The sequence below is a fragment of the Chelonus insularis genome, unplaced genomic scaffold (assembly GCF_013357705.1).
Source record: "Chelonus insularis isolate UGA/USDA-ARS -01 unplaced genomic scaffold, ASM1335770v1 contig_23_pilon, whole genome shotgun sequence".
NCBI lineage: Eukaryota > Metazoa > Arthropoda > Insecta > Hymenoptera > Braconidae > Chelonus > Chelonus insularis.
Genome location: NW_023276443.1, coordinates 105,056 through 127,161, shown reverse-complemented (window position 1 = coordinate 127,161; position 22,106 = coordinate 105,056). Strand labels below are relative to the sequence as shown.

At 26.0% G+C, this 22,106-nt stretch overlaps 2 protein-coding genes across 7 annotated transcripts; one reads left to right on the top strand and one right to left on the bottom strand.

The window, feature by feature from the left end:
• Positions 1–581: 581 nt before the first annotated feature.
• Positions 582–3,607, bottom strand: LOC118064529 (spliceosome-associated protein CWC27 homolog). The gene is made up of 8 exons (XM_035079206.1): positions 3,037–3,607; positions 2,721–2,930; positions 2,455–2,655; positions 2,232–2,371; positions 1,914–2,162; positions 1,654–1,809; positions 1,073–1,242; positions 582–988 (listed from the first exon to the last, which is right to left on the bottom strand). Exons 1-8 carry the CDS (start codon positions 3,076–3,078, stop codon positions 684–686), a joined length of 1,473 nt encoding a protein of 490 aa, XP_034935097.1. The 5' UTR covers positions 3,079–3,607; the 3' UTR covers positions 582–683.
• Positions 3,608–3,717: 110 nt separating this feature from the next.
• On the top strand, positions 3,718–21,665 carry LOC118064528 (proton-coupled amino acid transporter-like protein pathetic). Of its 6 annotated transcripts, none has more exons than XM_035079201.1 (6): positions 3,718–3,941; positions 4,144–4,243; positions 14,657–14,742; positions 18,140–18,547; positions 18,641–19,004; positions 19,655–21,665. In XM_035079201.1, the coding sequence occupies exons 2-6, from the start codon at positions 4,187–4,189 to the stop codon at positions 20,243–20,245; spliced, it is 1,506 nt and encodes a 501-aa protein (XP_034935092.1). In that variant the 5' UTR covers positions 3,718–3,941; positions 4,144–4,186; the 3' UTR covers positions 20,246–21,665. The 6 variants fall into 6 exon arrangements, with proteins under 6 accessions (XP_034935092.1, XP_034935093.1, XP_034935094.1 ...); XM_035079202.1 differs by lacking the exon at positions 3,718–3,941 and adding an exon at positions 3,954–4,083; XM_035079203.1 differs by lacking the exons at positions 3,718–3,941; positions 4,144–4,243 and adding an exon at positions 4,995–5,016.
• Positions 21,666–22,106: the final 441 nt, after the last annotated feature.

Sequence of the window (22,106 nt, the reverse complement as noted above, 5' to 3'; positions counted from 1 at the left end):
ATAATAGCACAACGATTAAAAGATCTTATGATACAAATTCAATAAAAAATTTTTTTGGCACTAATACAGCTCTAAAAAATCAGAACAATGACAATAATGCAGTGAAAAAAAAAATTGATGATAGTAATGTTAAAAGCGTTTATCATGATAACGTCTCAGTAAAAAGTATTCCTCATGATAAAAATTGTGTTCAAAAGATTTATCATTCTAGATATTCAATAAATAATAATAACGATAATAGTTGTTTAGATCATAATTCTGCGAACCGAATTTCTTATGATGAAAAATCAATTAAAAGTTTCTTTCATAATAGTATTTCAGTAAAAAATAGTCGTGCCATTGCCAGGGTTGATGAAGATAATCATTTAGGTAAGAAGAATGTCGTAGAAAGTAAGAACAATGGTAATGTATCGAGAAAAAAAACTGACGATAGTACTGTTGCTAATACAGTTTCAATGATTCAAATTGATTTAAAAGATAATTCTATAACAATACTACAGTAAAAAAAAAGGGTGATAAAAGTAATCCGGTCGAAAGAAAGAAAATTAAAATATTAATGGCCATAATAATAAAATATAATAAGACATATTTTTTTGGTATTTTATTTTTAGAAAAAATAATGTATGTAATAGATTAAGATATTGTAATATTTGATAACTTTTATAATAAAAGTTCTATTTGCATCAGTATTTTTTCTTCTTATTTTGATCAGAGTTTTCCCCTCGCCTTCTTTTATTTATTGGATTTCTTGGATCATAAATCTCAAACCAATCATCAGATTTAGTACTAGCATCTTTAGCTAAAACAGTTCCTTGACTTTCACATTGCAAGGAATGTATCATCCAAGTTTTTTCGTCATTATCATCATTATCATCATCACCATCCTTTGGTTCATTAGTACTTTCATTGACTGTATGTTCTTTAGCATGTCTTAGTTTTTTTTTAAAACTGTTTAATAATTGTAATGTCAAGTTTTCTCGAGAATCACCTGTAATATGCCAAAGAAATTAGAAATTCTAATAATTTTCATTGAACAAATTAAGTCGTATTTCAAATTAGATGATATATTTACCGGACTGTGAACTTTTTTTTCCTTTTTTATATTGTTCTTGAATTGCCATATAATCGTTCATTACTTCTGTTTTAGCTGTTTCCTTTTTTGATGATTCCTCAACTTGATCTATCTTATCTCCTTTTCGTATGCTTTTTTTTAGATTTTTAATTTCTTTTTTTATTGCACCACTGTCAATTAAAAACACATCAATATATTATATACATGGAAAAATTCATTTCCGATTTGTCATATAAATAGTAAAAATTTTACATGAGACGTAACGTAAGAAGTGAAAAGCAAAAATAATGAAAGGAAAAATAAAAATGAAAATAAGGAATAAAGAATAAGGATGGAGTGCGAGGGAGGAGTGTAATGTCGCTGAGGATGAGTGTTATCAACTTGCTCTGGAATGAGTGTAAAAGTGGTGAATGGTTGAAGGGTGATTTAATTTAATTATATATTACTGTTTGTTATTTGTTATGTGAAAATTTTTTTCTTTTATGTAAACTTGCAAGGTGGAAGTATTGTAAAACGCCAAACAATACTTGGCATACAATTCAAATAAATGATTTACTACTACTATTAAAAATTTTACATACAGTTTTTCTTGATGCTTTCGTTCCCGACTCGTAAAAAAAACCTCATCACCAGAATCTTCTCTATTACCCTTATTGTCTTCGCTATTTTTTAATTTACTTTTTTTACTGTGGGATTTTTCATTTTTTAATTTATCGATGACTCTTTTTTTTATGTCTCTATAAAATTATAAATATGAGTAAAATTAAAAATGTTTTCATAATTAAATTACATGTAAAGTACTGAATAATAATTTATAAAAAAAATAAAAACCAAAAATTACTCTTTTTTTTTTATTTCATCTGGATCCTCTAATTTTTCTTTATCATTGTTTTTTTCATTATCACTATCTGATGAATTACTTTTGTTATTTAAAACTTCTATAAGTTCTGTATCTGTGTAGGAACTTAGTTTTGGATCTTGCAAATGGTCATGAGCGGATTTACTTTTACCACTCAACTGTTTGTTGAGTGTATCAAGTGTTTCTTCATCTTCTTCTGCTTCTTCGCCAAATGACAGAAGCTTTAAATTTCTGTAAACAATTATAAAAACTCCATTATAAAATATAAATCTATTTTTACTCAGTTCTAATTCAACTTACTTGACTCCGGTTGGTTTCTTTTTATGTACTTTCTCGACTTTATCTTCTTTTTTTGAGACGATAGTTGGCACCAAATCATCGAATGGATTCAACAGAACTTTAGTTTTTAAAATTTTTTGTGGATAAACTGGTCTTTCATCCTGTAAAAGAACATTTACTATTTAAATACAATTACTTTCATTTGTTATAAAAAGAAGGAAAAAATTAATCGAAAATTATTTACATGATCAATTTCAGCCTCTTCAAGTTTCAAAACATTGTAAATTGTATCACCAACAATTTTTCCGAATATTGTATGTTTATTTTGTAATTCAGGAGTTGCGCCAAGTGTTATGAAAAATTGCGAAGTATTGGTATCTTTGCCAGCATTTGCCATTGCCACCAAACCTCGGCGACAAAACCGTAATCTTGAATGAAATTCATCCTGAATAAAAAATATTTTATTCTTTAATAATTCTACACCGGAAAAAATAAAGTGCTTTTACATACTTTGACAGAATGACCATCTGCACTCTCACCTCCTTCACCAGTACCAGTAGGATCACCACCCTGAACAATAAATCGTTTTACAACTCGATGAAAAATTGTACCATTATAATACCCATCGTAGCACAGTTTTATGAAATTTCTGCAAGTTTTCGGCGTCTCCTTGGTCCATAATTCAATTTCAATATCTCCAACAGTTGTTATTAACAAAACCTTATAAAAAATACAAATATTTTTAATATATTGAATCTATTATTTAAATTAAAAATTCAATTACATTCGTGACAATGTAGAGAATGAACGATGTAATAATACTAACCTTGCCACTTGTCGGTGGTTCTTGAATATAAATACTACTCATGTTGAGTAAGTTAATTAACTTTAAAATTAAAGTTTTAAAGTAGAGTGAAAACAAACTAATTTCAAAATTAAATGAAAATTTTTTTAACTTGTTTGAATAAATTGATTTATTAACTGATTGACAGAAAATAATATTAACTCCAATAACAATGTTGAAATTTAAATTTGAAAACCTTCTTCATTATTATTATACAAGATCTATGAACTGTTCTAAATCTAACTAATCTAATTTATGATAATGTTTTGTTTTCTTCTGAACTTGTATTGAAATGAGATGATTACATGGAGGCTGTCATATTGTTATGTTTTTTTATTTGGGTCGTGTTTAACTGTGACGTAAAAGACTGCGTTCGTATTCATTTCGGAGAGCAAAACACATCCCCCACTCTGTTCAGTTCATGATGAAGATTGGGTGATTCATCTGACATCGGAAGTGGAAGCTGCAGCTGATCATGCGCAGATGATGTTGCAAATAATTTTTAACTGTGCGCATGGCTTGTTTTATCTTTTTTCATACGAGAATTGCGGACAGATCGAAGTTTGAAATAACAGTAAACGGAACCACTCGAGTAAATCACGATGTCTACTCTTTAGTCAGCTTGACTGTATATTGTAAATCTACTATAGACCAAGTGCTATGGACGGCACTTCATCAATTTATTTCATTTGTGTATCTATTAATAGTCGGTAAAATTTAACGACATAACTTATCGTGCTTTGTAGACAGAAGTATAATCCATTGATAAGAGTAATTCGATTGCGTATAAAGAAATATAGATTCGGCACAATTAATACATAAGCATTGAAGACTTGCTAGATCTTTTGGAAAAAACTTTTTACCTACTGTTACTTATATGTTTTATTGTAAGTAAACTATGCAAAAATTCGTATTGTATTGTAGAGTCATGTGCTATCAATAAAGCTGAAAACTTATTTTCCATTCAATAAGAATCACAATAGTATTACTGTCTTGTTGCCACGCGTACATACGCGACTTCTAAAAAAAGTAATCACTTATAAAAAGTAACGTAAAGGTGTTTATTGTATTTTTGATATTTTTTTTTAGATATTTGAAATTTTATAGAAGATAAAAAGCTGTTGCAAATATAATGTCATACACGATGGCAGATCAAACGAAAATGTCAGGGCAAAAAAATGAATTTAAGGTAAGAATTTTTTTTTAACATCAATTTCTAATGTCGAAAAAAGCTAATGGAACATATTATTTAAGAATTTAATGAAACAATTGAAGAATATAAAATATTTTATTTTTTATTTTTACACCGCTAAAAATAATGTACACTTTAAAATTAACTTGCTCAAAAAATTATGTAGATTTATCATACGTAGAGTTAAAAATAACGTGTATATATACCCGTTATTAATAAAAAAAAAATGTTGCGCAAAATAGAGCAAAGTAGTTTTAGAATCCAACGAAATTTGTGGAGAATATAATCAATATATTACGGATAATATAATGAATCAAGCTGCGGTCGTAAAATCTTCAAGGTCATAAGGATAGTTTCACGATTTGGGATCAGTAGTTTAATCATACTTTTTAGAAAAATTATTTTTTATTTTTTGTTTATTTTATTGTTTAATAAATTTTTCATTCATTATCAACCTATTAAAATTTATCATACTTCAAAGAATTCAAACTATGTTCTATTTTTACGTAATATCAATTCGAATTTTATGTTCATTTTATAACTATTCTAAAGTTATTGTATTACATTGAGTGAGTTGAAATTTTAATCAACCCAGAGATACCTCATTTACGTCCCCATAAGTGTTAGTTGCATAATCTATTACTGAGAAATCGTAGCAGGAAAATTCATTTCCATGTACTCATACCTATATAAATACGTCATATACACAGACGTAATTTTTAACTGTTTGGTGTGTTCAACGACCTTGAAACAAAAGCTTCAATATTAATGTAATTATAAAGTTAACAGATTATATGAATAATTGTTATCATTTATTAATTGAATTTATTATTGAAAACGTGTTTTAACTCATTAATATTCACCACACCAACTTCATTTATATTCAGGGCTAGTTCTGTAATATGTTTGACATTTTTTCGTGAGCACCAAGTTCTCTATAGTGTTTGGTCATTATTAGCTTTCAGCTATTTTTAAAACTAAGAAATAAGTCTATTGTTCATTAACGACTTTCATGTTTCACTATATAATTATAGAAATAGTTGATAACACGTTTATTATTAATAGTTTTGAGATTTTAATAGTTAGTATTGATATTTGTCAAATGTATTGATGAATAGTAAATTTAAATGATACTATCATTTATTTAAAGAAGTAAAATATTTTATTAATTTATTACAGATTTTTACTACTAATAATTATATTTGTTAAGAAATTTTGACAGATACTATTATTTAGACATTTATTATTTCTTATCTTGATTGTTAAATAAAAATGTTTGAAATCATTATAATCAATATAATTGATGTCACAAAAACAACTTTAATTTCAATTTATTAACAATACTATATTGAAATAGGATGAACTTGATGGCTAAATTTGAATAATTACTGAACACAATTGAATCGTTTACTACATCAATTGGCACAATTGTGAATAGTTAAATCATTTCAGTTGTTAAACTTATCATGATTATATCTACTACCATCAATCTTTTTTAAGTTATTTAAAAATATTAAGCTAATTGTGAATGACCTTAATGCTATAAGTGAAATGAACTGTTTTTATTATCTCACATTTATCTTTTTTTTCACGCTAAAATTATTTGATCTATTTTAGTATTTTAGACAGGAAAAAGTGTTTCTTATTAATATAAAATTTGTTTTCTATTTTTTTACATATCACAACAAATACAAAAAAATAAATATGTTCAATTTCATGATTAAAAAGAATAAGATTAAGTTGATTTATGAAAAAATCTTTATTTGAAAGATTGATATTTATTCAAAAAATTGTCAGTGTGATGGAAAAAATCTTCATAAAATATGTATAATTATAAGTCAAAATGATGCCTCTATCCGTGAATAGTTTTCTTAATTGTGGACATTAGTCATTAACTCTTTGTTTTATAAATATACTATCACATGGTTTTACATGGAAATTATTTTTTTCAAATACTATGTTAAATAGTTATGATAATATAACAATTTTACTTCAATATCAATTCACAAGTCTAATCTCGTAACGTCAACTAAGTAATTTTTCTATAGTTAGTTTTGCATTCCATTAAACATAATAATAATAAAACAAATGTAAATTCAAAGTAAAAATACGCTGACAATAGCTATGTATTGAAATTTAATTCTCTACATTATAAAAATTCTTTAATTCTCTAATGGAAAATTTTTTATGCGTCAGAAGTGTCAAAACATTAATTTTTTATCTTCTGTTCAGATAAAATTTGTTGCTATTTTATATTATTTTTTTTATGCATTCTTTGGCATCATTTATAGTCTTACATATCACTCAATTGTTTATAAAAAAAAATAAACATTGACTTGAAAAATTTACTTAAGTGAAACTGATGAAAAGTTATAAATTATTTTAACATCGACAAGAATGATTTTGCACAAATGTATAATGATTATTCATTGAATAAACAGATTAAATAAACTAATCAATTGATTATAAGTTTAGGTTCTAAATCTAAATAATCACTTGAAAAAAAATTGAATGAAAAATCCTATTAAAAAATGTTATAAAATTAAAAACTTATGCTGATTTTATTAAAAATGAAACATTGAAAAATATTCATTAAACGAACATCCATATTGATGACAAGAAAATAATAATTGCGTGATCATTTCTGTCAAGATGAATTGTTGCAAAGAAATTTAAAGTATTAAGACTAATAATTGATGTTATTATAAATGCTTTGAACACGAAGAAAATTCTTTAAATGATTCAAATTAAATGTAAGAAACAATGAAATAGACATATTAATAATGATATATGTTGAACACTGAAAAAATCATAAGAATAAAATGATGACCCATATCAATTAAAATCAGTCACTATTAACTGACAAGTTGAATTCGACTACTTATCACATAATATCTATTTTATAAGTTAATTGTAGTATTTGATAAAAATTTCTTGCAGTAGGTATAAGTGAATTACTTATGGAATTTTTTTCCAAGGTTTACTTATAGTAGATATAGTTGTATTTGTACAAAAGAGATGGGCATTTGATAAGATGTAGCTTTTAGGCATGAAACTTCTAGAAACATTTCTAGAAAGTCTACAATGTGTTCAGTTTAAATCATGACAAATGTATTCTTTAGCACATTGAACAGACTGGAGATGAGTGTTAAAACATTCTAGCCATTTACTAAATAAAAAGATTGAATTAAACAAAAATTATACAAATATCTGTCTGACATATAGGCATAGCTAAACTCATTATGATAATCATTTTGATCTAGATCTATGATGAATATTAAAGGATATTATCATCGATTTTCAATAATATTCTTAATTATTTCAGAGACTTGTTGGAGTAAAGCAATAAAAGTTAATAAATTCGGCCTTAATTAAGATTTAAGAGAACAATGTCCGACAAAGTCATTAAAAAGAAATAGTTTATTTTACTAACTTCACAAACAGTTTTGAAGATTCTAGAGTCAATTGGTAGAATTAAATGGATCTAGATATTTCTATCAACATTTCTGGAAAGTAAATCAGAGAAAAAACATGAAACTATAAAATATAATTAAATGAAATATATTATTAGTATGAGTAAATTTTTTGCTTAGTGAATTTATATATAAATATATTTTTTGTAATATGCTGATATCTCCAATTGTCTCTGTTTTATTATGCATCGATTCAAAAGTATAACAAGTAACAATAGACAGCAACTGGAGTCCAGTGTCATATGAACCTTTTCTCATTCAAGAATTGAATAATGCTGAAAAATATGCAGCAAGTATCAGTTCGGAATAAAATTTAGAACTCTTTATATTATCTCAAAATATCTCTTTCATAAATTAAATTAAATTATTAAATGAATATTACATACCTTTAGAAAGGTTAAATTACAATAGAAAAGAGTTTTTAACTTATCAAACAAGTTCTTTCAAATGTAGAATTTTCTATTCCTATTATGTTTAAAAGCAAACATGAATAGTTTTACTACATCTAAGAAATTTTCTAACATTCCAGTAGCTCATACTTGATTTAAAACATTTTCTCTCAATTAAGATAATTTTAAAGAAGTAAAGTAGCATAAAAGATCCAGTTGTTGATTACGATATTTTTATTTAATTTAATAAATATCATGAATCTTGTTATTTTTATTTTTTTTATAAATATTTAGTTGATGTTTTCACTTCTGATCACAATCAGAAGTAGTATGATTTTGTAAAAAAATTGTTCACTAAATCATTTATTACTTTTTAATAATAAAAGTCATCTTCCACAGATGTTTTCATAAAGATGACATGTCTTTTGTTCTAAAACTCGATAATTATATAAAAAGTAATTAAAGTTTTTATAAAAAATAATATTATACCAAGAAGAATATGGATATGAGAATCAATTTTGATTGTTAAGAGCTAAAAAACACTATCATAGAGTTAAGAACAAAACATATCACTTCAGATTCTAATAATACATATCTCATTAAAAGTTTAAAAAAAAATTTTACAACTTCCTCTGATATTACTCAATTTCTTTAAACAAAATATTTGATAAGATTTTAATCATAAAAGTTTATGTCATCAATCACGTATTTTTTTTCAAATTACTCATCGATTAAGAAAACTTTTTCTTTGAAAAGTATTAACGCTCTACGCGTTTGAGTGTTTGTCGTTATCAGGTAACATCAACTTTATCAACTCCAAAACTTTTTACTCATCTCTTCATCGTTACTCCATAGAAACTCATATAATATCAAAAATATACAATTCTGATCTTCAATTTATTCTCTAGAACCTTCTAACTGTTAAAAACAGTCTGGAGTTCTTGCAAACTACTATTCAGTAAATGACCAGTACATAAAACTTTATTAATTATAAACTTTTAAGATACTTTATATTTTGTAGTGGCAATGTTGATTCTTTTTCTAGATTATAACTAATAAAATTTTATTTACTGGTCATTTACTGGATGGTGATTATTTATTAGGCATGTTATTTAAGCTTACACTAAAATAATTTTGTTTTTTTTTCTAATCGAAAAATATTTGAATAAAAAAATTATTGAGTGATCTTTAATGCAATTTACGTTAACAAATCGTTCAATTAAAATATTTACATCATCAGTCCATTCCTATTTTGCAAAATGTTGAATGAAATATAATTCTGATACTAAAATAATAAATATCCTATTTTTACATTAAAAATTGAAACAAAATTGGGTAATTTATTGAAGCAGAATCATTAATTTACTAAGCATATATTTTTGTTATATTAACAAAATAAAATCATCTTTTTTTCCTTCAAACGTACTCTATTTCATAACAGATTATATTTACTCACAAGATTGATTTATACAAATACGTCCAGACCCTAATATTTCTGAAATAAAAAATAATAAAAATTATAAAAAAATAAACATCTTTGCTGAGTAAAGTTATCTTTAAACTAAAATCAGAAATGTGAATACAACGAAGATAGTTTCTTGAAGCCAACTATTCTTTGCATTCTTTTGTTCAGCCTACAATGTTATTGAGTTTAATAATAATAATGATGATAGTTTTAATATTTTAACTAAAATAGAGTTAATAACATCCAATATGCCAAAGTATTCACATAAATAGAGAATAAATGTTTCATCGTATATTTTTCAATAGATGCTTAATATAAAAACCACGCAGCTAATCCAATAATGTTTAGTCTTGATAGTCTTGGTTGTCTGAACTGGTTTCAACGAGTTAAACAAAAATATTATTTTTCTTGATGTATTCAGTAATTATTATATATATACATAGAAATTATACTGTTTATTATTAAAATTATATTTATCATTGGCGCTTCTTTCTATTTTTAATTTATTACATATTGATGATATCTTAAATTATTATAGAATATATTAAGAACAGTTGACCTTGGAATATTCTTAACAATTTTGGCAACGATTCATTGGTCGTTTGTTTCTGAATATTCAGTATTATCAGTTTTTTCTTGCTATTATAACAAACCTGATGCGAAAGTGTTCCATCTTTGACATATTATTTAGTGAGAATTGTTTTTGTGAAATGAAAATGGATATTTATGTGAATGTTATAGAGCACAGACAACGACATTGTTATGATTATTAATATTTAAACGTATGTGATTAGGTGTATTAATATTTTATATTGGAAGAAATAACTTTTTATGGCTAAAATGTTTCATATTAACGACGACATAGACATCGAAATGAGCTCTTTATCATCTGCAACAAAATACTCAGAGCAAGTTAATAGAATTTGGATATATTCTATAACTTTATTCATTATTTTTGGCAATCATTAAGAATCATCACTGATTTGGAAGTTTTTTTTAATAAATCTAGTTGGCACATTAATTTTTTTTAGTGCAAAAATAGTATTCTTATTATTATTATCATTTATATACCAATATAAGATAAATTAAAAAATTTGAAATTCTCCATTGTGAACTAAATTTAGTGTGAAAGAAATATGTAGAAAGTTCTATTTCTGAATCAGTGCTAATTTTTGATGATAAATTAAGACATCCATCTTTATAAATAATACACAATTTCTATCACTGTATATACTTTCATTAAAGAAAATGATGACTGTTTTAAAGACCATTAATCATATAGAATGTTAGTTCATAACTGCTAAAGGTTTGAAAATAAACTGCGTCATAGACATATGATTCAAAATAAGGGTTATGGTTGATTTAAAATATAAATACTGTGCGATTTGCATGAGTTTTTATAGGGGAAAATTTTTATGGGGGGCTATAGGCAATTTTTTCAGCTAGGATTATGTCAGCTGTCCCTTATTTTCAATTTGCTGCTGTTTAGATCAATACAATTTTCGCGAAAGAAATTAGCAATGAACCTTCTCTCTCAAAATTTTCACCAAGAAATATATCAAAATGTAAATTTTTAGATCATAACATAGAAATAATTAATTTTCATGATGAGTATTTTCAAATTACTCTTTATTTACTATGAAATTGACATATTAGGGTTACTCATTGAGTTTAGGTTTTATGTTAAACAAAATTTAATAACATTACCAAAATTGGCAATATTTCTTTTATTATGTTCAATCAAAATCACAATTTTCGGGGAACAAGCCACAGTAGGTACAAGCTATTGTGCTGATGACTGAATAGTACATAAGGTACTATTGCCGCTTGATACCTTTAGGAAACCAGACGACCTCCCATTGTACATAAAATAGCCTTACCTGTGCAAGAAGCTCTGCCCAATTGGACCCTTAATTTATTTACTTCTTCGTTGTCAGAATTTTCGTCAGTCTTACGTCCGTCTGCTTCCTTTCTACGTCAGATTGCCATAAATTTTTGACATTAAATTTTCTGACGAAAATCTTACATCTGTTTGCTTCAAAAAAACAGTAGATACATCCGTAAAAGACAAACTAAAGTTACATATGTAAGTCTGCCGTCAGTCTTACGTTGATTTGGCTACTGGGTAGCTGATGCTGAGGAAGCCAGGGACCCCTGGGGTAACTCGGGGAATCTCTGACGGCAAGGCAACTTCCAACTTAATCGGGATTATCTCTAAGGTTTACATCGGGGCCACTAGTTGAGTGAAAGAACAGCTATGAATAGCCATTTAGCACCATAACGAGACACTGGCTCACCTATCATCAGATAAAGATGCTGGGGCGTATAGAAGAGAACGCGTGCACAAAATGACGAACTATTCAGGGCCAAAGAGAACCAAGGTTACTTGGAAACTTGAAAACCAGTAGACCTAAGATACAAGATGACCGCCTTTACTGTGCAAAACAGACCCAGCACAATGGTCTTAAGGGTTCAGCGCTAAAAAAGGCTGGAAATTGAAAAAAAAAAAATTATATTTAACCAAACATAAATTTTTTTAAATTGACTTGGTTTGTTGGGGTTTATAAATTATTATCGTATATATTTATTGATGAATAAATTTAATTAGCTCTTATTATTTTTCTATGTATTTTGTTCATGATTAAATTTAAAACCTGGAATAATATTAAATGAAGAGTAGTATAATAGATATACTGTTAATTTTTTATTTACTTTTAAAAGTTTTTTTAAGAGTCAGCTGAAGTTAAAATATCTATGTTACTAGTTTAGAGTAATTATGTCTTAAAAAACTGTTCTCAAAATGTTATCTGATTGATCTAATTTAAAAAAAGTGACAAGTCTTTTATATCATCACAAACAAGTAAAATCTGTACGCATTAAGATTAAAGAAATCTTTCTCGTTCCTAAAATACACCTAAAAGTGGAGAAATACTTTAGATTACACATATTCATAGTTTTGATTTTATTCTTAATCGAATATTTTAAAGTAAATATTAGATGAAACCGAAAAATTTTTCAAAATAAAATTAATTGAGTTTAAAATTTTTTTACCATTCAAGAGCATATTCATCAACTATTTAAATTGGGAAGTTCTTCATATGACCTCCAAAGCCTAATTGACTATACATCATGGAGATTATGTGAACTTACAATCTAGATTTAAGTTGATTTTTAACAAAGAAAAAAGTTATTAAAAAATTATTTTTTTTACCATCATCAATAAAAAAAACTTAAATCTTGTCATAATCAGATCTGAAAATTTTGACGTTAAAATAAGAAATCTAGTATCATCTTGATTGTGAGACTTGAATCTGATTAGACCTAATTTAATCTCATTAAATCTAACTCAGTTGGATCAAATCTCATTTGGTGTTATCAAGTATGAAGTCTAAAAATACCGATCTAATTAGATTTAACAAATTTTTTCCACCATCCATCTCATGTATATTACATTTAATTAATGTGTTCTCATGTTGACAAATTGAATTGTTTTTATGTTAGTTTGGTTACTTTATGCTCGAAATAAAAAGATAATTTTTTTCAAGATTCATTTTTCTTATCAGATAAGTTTTAAGGTCATCTCGAGTCATTCTTTAATTTGGGGTGATAATTGGATAATGATGATCCACATTATAAAAGTTTAAAATATTGGGTCTGATTTAAATACTATTAACAAATTCATTCCAATTAAATGAGATGCAAAAAAAATTGGTGTAAAGTTTTTGAAAACAATTGTACGCAACTTATAATATGTAATCCCATATGTAAGTCTGGATAGCTTCTTTGACTAAAAGATATCAACTATCAAACCAAAGGTGATACTTTTTAACACGATGATAACATGTAATCATGTACTCAATCATTTCAATTTTTTTCCATAAGGCGTATCTTAACGGGTTTCATGAATGAGATAAAATAGATTTAATTTGTTATTTATATGGACCATTTCAAAACATTATAGATTACGAAAATGTCGACAATATTATAATGTAATTAGCTGCATTTATTATCATTAGCAATTATTTTTTCTTGTGATAATCTAACAGTCAATGTTTTATAACATCTTTTTATTATGAACAATATCTCATTGTTACTTATGATTTATTTGAGAAATAGTTTTTTTTTTTTAATTGCAAAATTTGTTGATATATTAGATATCACGTTGTTCCTAGCAGGAACAATTAAAAGTCAAACTTTAAATTGGAATTGAAGAAAAACAATAAATATAGATACACATTGGGTTGTCAAGAAAATAGTGAAACACTTTTATAATTAAATATTTTAACACGTATAGCATTAAAATGGTACCACAATATTTCCGCTCTCAAAGTGGACATAAGTTATTGATACACTTAATAACTTTATTGTACATTGAAGTTTATAGACTATTAAATTAAAAATTGCTTTACATGTTTTTCTACTTTCTTAACAACCCAATATAATTTTTCTCCAATTTTGTCAATAGGTTATCCAAAATAAATGGATGTATCAATTATATGTTTTAACTCCAAATAAGATCGCATGCAAGTTGGACTATTAGCTCATTATGACATCAGATATATACAGAGAAATTTTAAAACATCATCTCGAACATAAAGTTGCTTTTTTATGGTTGAGAAAACAATGTATATTTAGAAAGAATTATAAAATTCATAGGTCGTTTAAAAAGTAAGGTCGTTTCTTTCATAATTTCCTGAGTTATTTTATTTATAACAATCAATAAGATTTTTTAAAAATTTCAAATATGGAACAATTTTTCCTGTTCAATAGTTTACTATGCAATTCACATTGCCTATATTTTTCACCGAAGTTACGTCATCTCTTGTGAAAGAATGTTATTAATTTTATGAAACCCCAATAGATAAAGCTAAATTTTTTCTACTTATTCAGTGTTATCTTTGAAGCCAATGGAAAAATTGTAGACTTTCCCCTTTAGCTACTAATGATTCCTTTGATGCGATAGGATACTGATAGTATTTAAAAAAAGGAGATTTACATATATTCTCTATAGATAATTCTAAATGAAGTATAAAAATAATTATTTTAATTAGAAGAATTTACTAATAATTATTTATTTTTGCAGCGGACGCCAATGCGTCCAATGATAACCGAGTATGATCCGAAAAAATGTGATGTTAGAACGGAATTATCAGACATGGTTTTAATGAAGTAAGTATCAACTAATTGTTATTCATTAAAAGCTATGCAGAATCTTTATTGAAGCTCTCAAATTTTATGATTCGACAGAAAGACTTTGTTTTGCACTACGACTTTTATGACTGATCATTACGTTTTTTACTTTTTTAAAGCAAAATAATTAATAAGTACTTCATGTAGATAGAATTCAATAAAGAATCATATAAATTATACGTGTATATATTAATATTACATAAAATATCTCCATAACAATTATTCAATTTTATTATTTATTTATTAATTATTAATATCATGGTACATTATAGTGAGTTTTTTTCAAGTTAAATATTCCTCTTGTCTTATAATTGAAGATATTTCCATAATCAAAATGTTTACATTTGTATCTTATTCACTGAATTTATTTCACTAAATGATTACCAGGAAATCAGTTTGAAAATATTCAACATGTGTATCACGTCATGAAAAAATTTTTGCACTTATTTAATAACTTATTTTTCTCCTATTGCAATTTATAAAGCTTTGTTATCAGCATATTCAAATATTTTCAAAGTTATTCATTATTTCTTATTCTTATACTATGAATTGAGGTTGAAATTTCTACAATATTCTTTTCATCTTATATTGTAATCTTTAAAAACATATTTAAATTTTTTTTATAGTAAAGTAAGTTATTAATATTATTTGGAATATTTGTTAAATTTATGAAGAATAGTAGTCATATTTATTTTGTCAATCTTTTTAAAATATTTTTTTATAATTAAATTATTATCTTCAAAAATAAATAAGTTAAGCTTGAAACTATAAAATTGAACATTAAAGGTATATATATTTATCTATATTATACATGTTATCTACTCTGTACATTTAATTGTGGCAATTAAAACATAACTCATTGGTTAACTACTCGTTTAAAAAAAATTCATTTCTAAGTAAATTTATATTGCCAAAATTATTCTGCATTTTATACAGAATTGAATCCTAAAATCAAGAAATGAAAAAGATAAAATTCAATATTTTATTATTTTATGTGCAATCAAAAAAGTAATAGTGTAAACTCAATAATTAATAATTGTACAAATTTTTAACAAAAACTTTTATGGTTAAATTTAAAATGTTAATTTGAGATTTTTTTTTTAATTGAGTCATTTAATTCAAAATTAACTTAATTTGTCTGATATACTCGACAAATTTGTTCTACCTCAATAACTCTTTATCATCTCATTTCTGAAATTTTTTGTTTTTTTTTATTTATTTTTTCAAACATTTCTCATCCTTTAAAATCAAAATTAAATTTAAATCCTGGTTTTCATCTAATGATCGAATATTTTTAAAAATATTTTTTTAGTTTCTATTAACTGAAATTAATTTATACTGAATTTAAATTACTCTAATAAATCTTTGAACCCTAAAATCCAGTAAATAATCATATGTCACTTACAAATGAATTTGACTTGATATTCGAAAAAACCTATACCAATTGTATTAAACTTCATTGCTGATAGAATCTGAAATAAAATACCATAATTACTAAATATTGTTCCAATATGTTTTATAAATATAATTAAATTAATAAAAAAACTCACTTAATGTACCTCTTTCTTTATTAATCATCAATAATTTGAGTATTTAAACTATATACCTATTTTGAAATCTATTTTTCATGGAGAAGTAATCATGTAATTCGAGAAAATAATCGATGCATTTTGCGATTGATATAGTAACAAATAAACAATAATATCTAACATTCTAAAATGTATATATTTTTAATTCATTTCATATTGATCATGTCTCACTGAAGTGAAGTAAAAAGAGACAATGATAAAGTTTACAATCAATTTTAATAATTTCCTAGACGTAAATAACTTTTTAAAAACAATCTGAAGATGTGATGTTAACTATTTCCTTGAATGATTCAATATGAATTATTGAGTCTTGTAAATTATCGATAAAAATATAAATACTAATTTAATAAATTTGTAGCAAAAAATAATTTGTCATTTTTTAAGTATAACCTTGATAAAATCTCACAGATTCGTGCTATGTCAATGGCAAAATGACTCAAAGATGAAATTTTTTTCACTGTCTCAATTAAATGGTATATATTAAATAATTAAAAGAAAATTATTTATTCAATTTACATATATGATTCTTGATGAAAATTCAAAAATACTTGAGTATTATAGAATTGTAGTAACAGCATAAAATGGAAAAAAAATACAAATGAACGGACTGACATTTGAAAGAACATGCATAGATAAAATAATCATGAGATAACTTATTTGACAGAAATAACAAAATTTACAAAATTATTGATTGCAATAATTTCGTTAACGTGTATTATCCTTTTTTGTTGTGAAGTGGAATGTTAAAGTAAACATGGCTTGTTAGTCGTCGTACTGCGTCGTGGCGCTGGGCGTCGGTGATGCAGTGCGGTGGTTGCAGCAGAGCCAGAACTAAGCCAGAAATGTGTGCAACGCGTGTATCTCGCACACAAATCACGTGCGAACCCGAGTTGTGTCATAGTGTCACGTGACACGACGAGCGCGCTCTAGGGTGAGAATATTTCAAAAATGAAAGAGTTCTTATCTCATCAGAAAAGATGAGAGCTTACAAGACAGCTAAGGAGAAAGAGCGAAAGAAAGAGAGAGACTTCCGCATCTTAACCGGTACCTACACTACCTCTACCTTTACCTTTATGATTTATTATGAATTATAAATATACATATATTATATATTATATATTTGAATAATACGTTCAAATTTTTATACTGTACTTGCTTTTTTTTTATTATATCTTATATATATATATATATCAATCTTAATTCAAGTTCAACACTTTGTGATAGTTAAATGAACATTTCGGCATGATCAACCATTAATTAAACAAAGGGACTTTTAGGGCTATGTAATTTTTTTTGTTATTACTAGTTTCTTTTCATATCGATATGACACAATTGATGTAGTAACCAATATATGGTGTTGGTTATTTTCTTTTTCACCAAAATATTTTTCAAACATTTACTATTTGTTATTTCCTTTTAATAATTAATATTTAGTTTTCATTTAAATAATGAATGTCATGTTTAATGCTTTTGCTTAATTACATTATTGCATAAACACACATTATTAACATATGAATTATTTTTTCTATCAAAATACTGTCATTTAAATTATTTTTCATAATCACGTGAAACTTAGTACAATAACATTATATCAATTTATTCATGATTCAATACAGCTTTAAAAGTTACGTAATATATTATCAATAATACATATAGAGAACAGTTACACGTACGTACGTCAATAGTACATTTTATTATGTATATTATATACATATATATTTATATATATCATGTATATATGTAACGATGAATATTTGATTTCAATACTAATTACACTAAAATTACAGATACAAATGCGAGAAAAATGATGTTCCTATTGTTATATCAAATGGATCAACTTTACCGCTTGTGGAAAAGCCCAATGATGAAGAAGCTGCTCTTTATAATCCATTTGAACATAGAAAATTAGTTCATCCAACTTCTGATCTGGATACACTTATTCATCTACTGAAAGGAAGTTTAGGATCTGGTATTCTTGCTATGCCCATGGCCTTTAAAAATGCTGGTCTATTTTTTGGACTTTTTGCTACGTTTTTTATTGGAGCGGTCTGTACATACTGCGTTCATATTCTTGTCAAATGTGCCCACAAACTTTGTCGACGGACTCAAACCCCAAGTTTAGGATTTGCAGAGGTTGCTGAAGCTGCATTCCTTGTAGGTCCTGAACCAGTCCAAAAATACGCAAGACTTGCAAAGTAAGTTTATTTCAAATTTTTCCATTTTTATATATAAAATTTTTATGCAAATATCAAATTAAGATACATAATTATGTTAATTGAATGTTTTAGAGCAACCATTAACTCTTTTTTGGTGATTGACTTGCTTGGTTGCTGCTGCGTATATGTTGTATTCGTCGCAAAAAGTATAAGCCAAATAGTTGAAGAACACGCTCATTTAGGTTGGGATTTAAGAATTTACATGGCTGCCTTATTACCATTTTTATTGATTTTTTCATTAGTGAGAAATCTCAAATACCTTGCACCATTTTCTATGTTTGCCAATTTTTTGATTGCCATTGGTATGAGTATTACATTTTATTACATCTTTCGGGATACTTCACAATTTCAAACTGGCCTACCATACATGGCTAATTTTGAACAACTTCCCATGTTTTTCGGAACTGCCATCTTTGCCCTTGAAGGAATCGGCGTTGTAAGTATATTTTATATTTTATTTAATTATAATTTTCATATTCAGGCATATTCTAACATTAGTTTCATTTTAAATAATATCAACAATTTTGAATTCAAAATGCTTCATTTTTAAAGAATGAAAAAAATTAAACGTTTACAGATTTTCATATTTTTTTCTAAATACTGGGACAAAGTAAATATTAAATAGAGGAAAAATTCTACAATAAAAAAAAAACAAACAAATTCAAGTAGACTTCTCATGCTGAAGTTTCCATACAGTTTTATAAAATTCTACTTAAAATTTGAAATTCACAAGTTTTAGATTCTTGTCTAAATTGAAGTTATGAAATTTCTCGATTCTTACCTAATTATAAATATTTACAGATATAAATGATCAGTGATAATTATAAAATACAGCCAGATTGACTAACAAACAAACAGTAAAGTTATTGTACAAAGATTGTGGGTTCTTTTAATTGAAACTACGGAACTCTAAAAATGAATAATAAATTTTCTAAAAAATCTGAAGATATTATTTTTCAATAGTATAAAATATTGCCATAAAACAATACAATGCTGTCATATTGGTCTTGTTAAAAGCCAGAATATCGCTGAATATAATAAAATTCAACTCGAGTCAATAAAACTAAAAAATGTAATTTATTTCAGGTAATGCCTTTAGAAAACAACATGAAAACTCCGACTCACTTTATTGGATGCCCAGGTGTTCTAAATATTGGAATGTTTTTAGTCGTTTCCTTATACAGTACAGTTGGATTTTTCGGTTACCTCCGATATGGTAACACAACTGACGGATCAATTACGTTAAACTTACCACTCGACGAAATTTTGGCACAATCTGTAAAAATAATGATTGCACTAGCTATCTTTTTCACCTATGGTCTACAATTTTACGTACCCATGGAAATTATTTGGAAAAATCTAAAACATTATTTTGGTGCAAGAAAACTTTATGCTGAATATCTAGTGAGAATTGGACTGGTTATTTTCACTGTTAGTATGGCAATTGCAGTGCCTAACCTTGGGCCATTTATATCTCTTGTTGGTGCAGTTTGTCTTTCTACTCTTGGCTTAATGTTCCCATCTATAATTGAATTAGTAACTGTCTGGGAATCTGAAGACGGTCTTGGTCGTTTCAACTGGATATTATGGAAAAACATACTCATCATCTGTTTTGGCTGTCTTGGATTTGTGACAGGAACGTATGTGAGTGTTCGAGAAATCGCTGAAGGCAATTGAAATATCGGCATGAAAGCCGTGTCTTGTCCAAAACGACGCAATGTTACGAGTAACATAATTCAAACTGCTGTCGTTTTTAGTAATACAGTCTTTAATATTTAATGGCTACCTCCGGCTCTTGTCATCCATTTTTAACCTCGTTCATAAGCAATATGTTTATTTGTTGCTTATTCTTGAATGCAAAATATATTAATAATCATAGGTTTTGAATACGAGAGCCGGCCTCTCAACAGCCAGCAGGTTTGCAAAAATCATTCCTGCAGTTAAAGTAGTCACTATTTTTGTTTCAAACGTAGCAGAAGTCTGGTACTTCTATGACTGTACTTGCATTGCAACTATATTAATAACTGATGGGAAAATAAATCAGTTGTAATGAATTCCAGTTCTAATATATGCTTTTAAGGAGTATTAGAACAACTAATTATTTCTTCCTGAGAAGAAATAAATAAATGCACATTTTTTAAAATTTAATTAATTTGTTGCAATTTACAGTAATACTTTTGAAAGTTTATTTCGGACCTCTTCAATGATAATTTTACAATGATTATGAAACAAAAAAGACTATTGTGGAAAATAATTTTTTTTAATTTATTGGAATGATCTATTAACGATGTTGATTCTTCAATAGTATTTTTTAGTTGATTATTTTTTTCTTCTTAATTGTAACTTATACTTCGAAATGACATTTTGTTAAAACGCACATGAATTTATTTTTATCTCTTAATGATAGATCAATTAAAAACTTGAAAAAAATAAAGTACCATCTCAATGAATTTTGTTAATGACAATTGTAGATATATAGTAATTTTTGCTAAACAATTTACTAAAGATGAGTAATTTTTGTAATCATGATGATTATACGAAGACGAATGTATATTTTTATTAAAATCTGATATGAACAACAAGAAAATAGTTTATTAATTTTAAAATACTGTAAACAAAATGTGCATTTACATGTGTTTGTAGACTATTTAATATTTGATGCGTGGAAAAGCAAAAATTTGAAGGTCTGATAAGAATATCTTTAGTTTTTTAATATGAATAAATACGTAAAAATTATGAATTGACATTTACATGAAACAAATTAATCTAAACAATGAAAATAAAAGGAATTGAATAAAATCATAGCAATAAAAACATTCAAGTTCTTAGTTTGTAATAATAAAACAGTAATTCTGTAGTTTAGCAGCTTTGCGAATATGTTTCAAACTTATTGCTTCAGACCTGTTTTGGGTCTCGAAAAAATTTTGAATAGAGTCTAAAAGTTTGTAAAGTTTCTACATGATACGAATTGTTATTTGATATTTTTTTTTAACTTATTTAACTATGAACATGTATCTTCTATTATCGAGTAATGAGTATAATTTTATGATTTTGTTCTTGTAAAAGCTATAGAAATAATAAAAAAAAACAACGAAAATGTTAATTAAATTTTTTACTATTTATTGTCCAGCAATCCATTTACATCTTAAAGGTAAGTTAAATATCTAACATTATACAACAGCATTAACAGAAAAGTTCACTTTACATACGGAAAAGAACAGAAAGTATCATTGGTGTTTTAATTTTACTGTAAACAAACTATTTTAACTTTTTAATCGAAAACTTAAAATAAATTATTGTATATTAAATGTATATTAGACGCTTTATTACATCTAAATGTAAATTATAGAATGATAATTTAACTATTCAACTTGAAATGAGAAAAACAAATTCTTTATATAAATTATTGTTATTTGTTTCCACTCGACTGACTTTTTTAAACATTTTATCTAGACTCTCGATAACACTCGATTTCACATTATTTATATTCTCGATATAAATATGAAATACATTTTTTATAAAATAAATATCAATATTT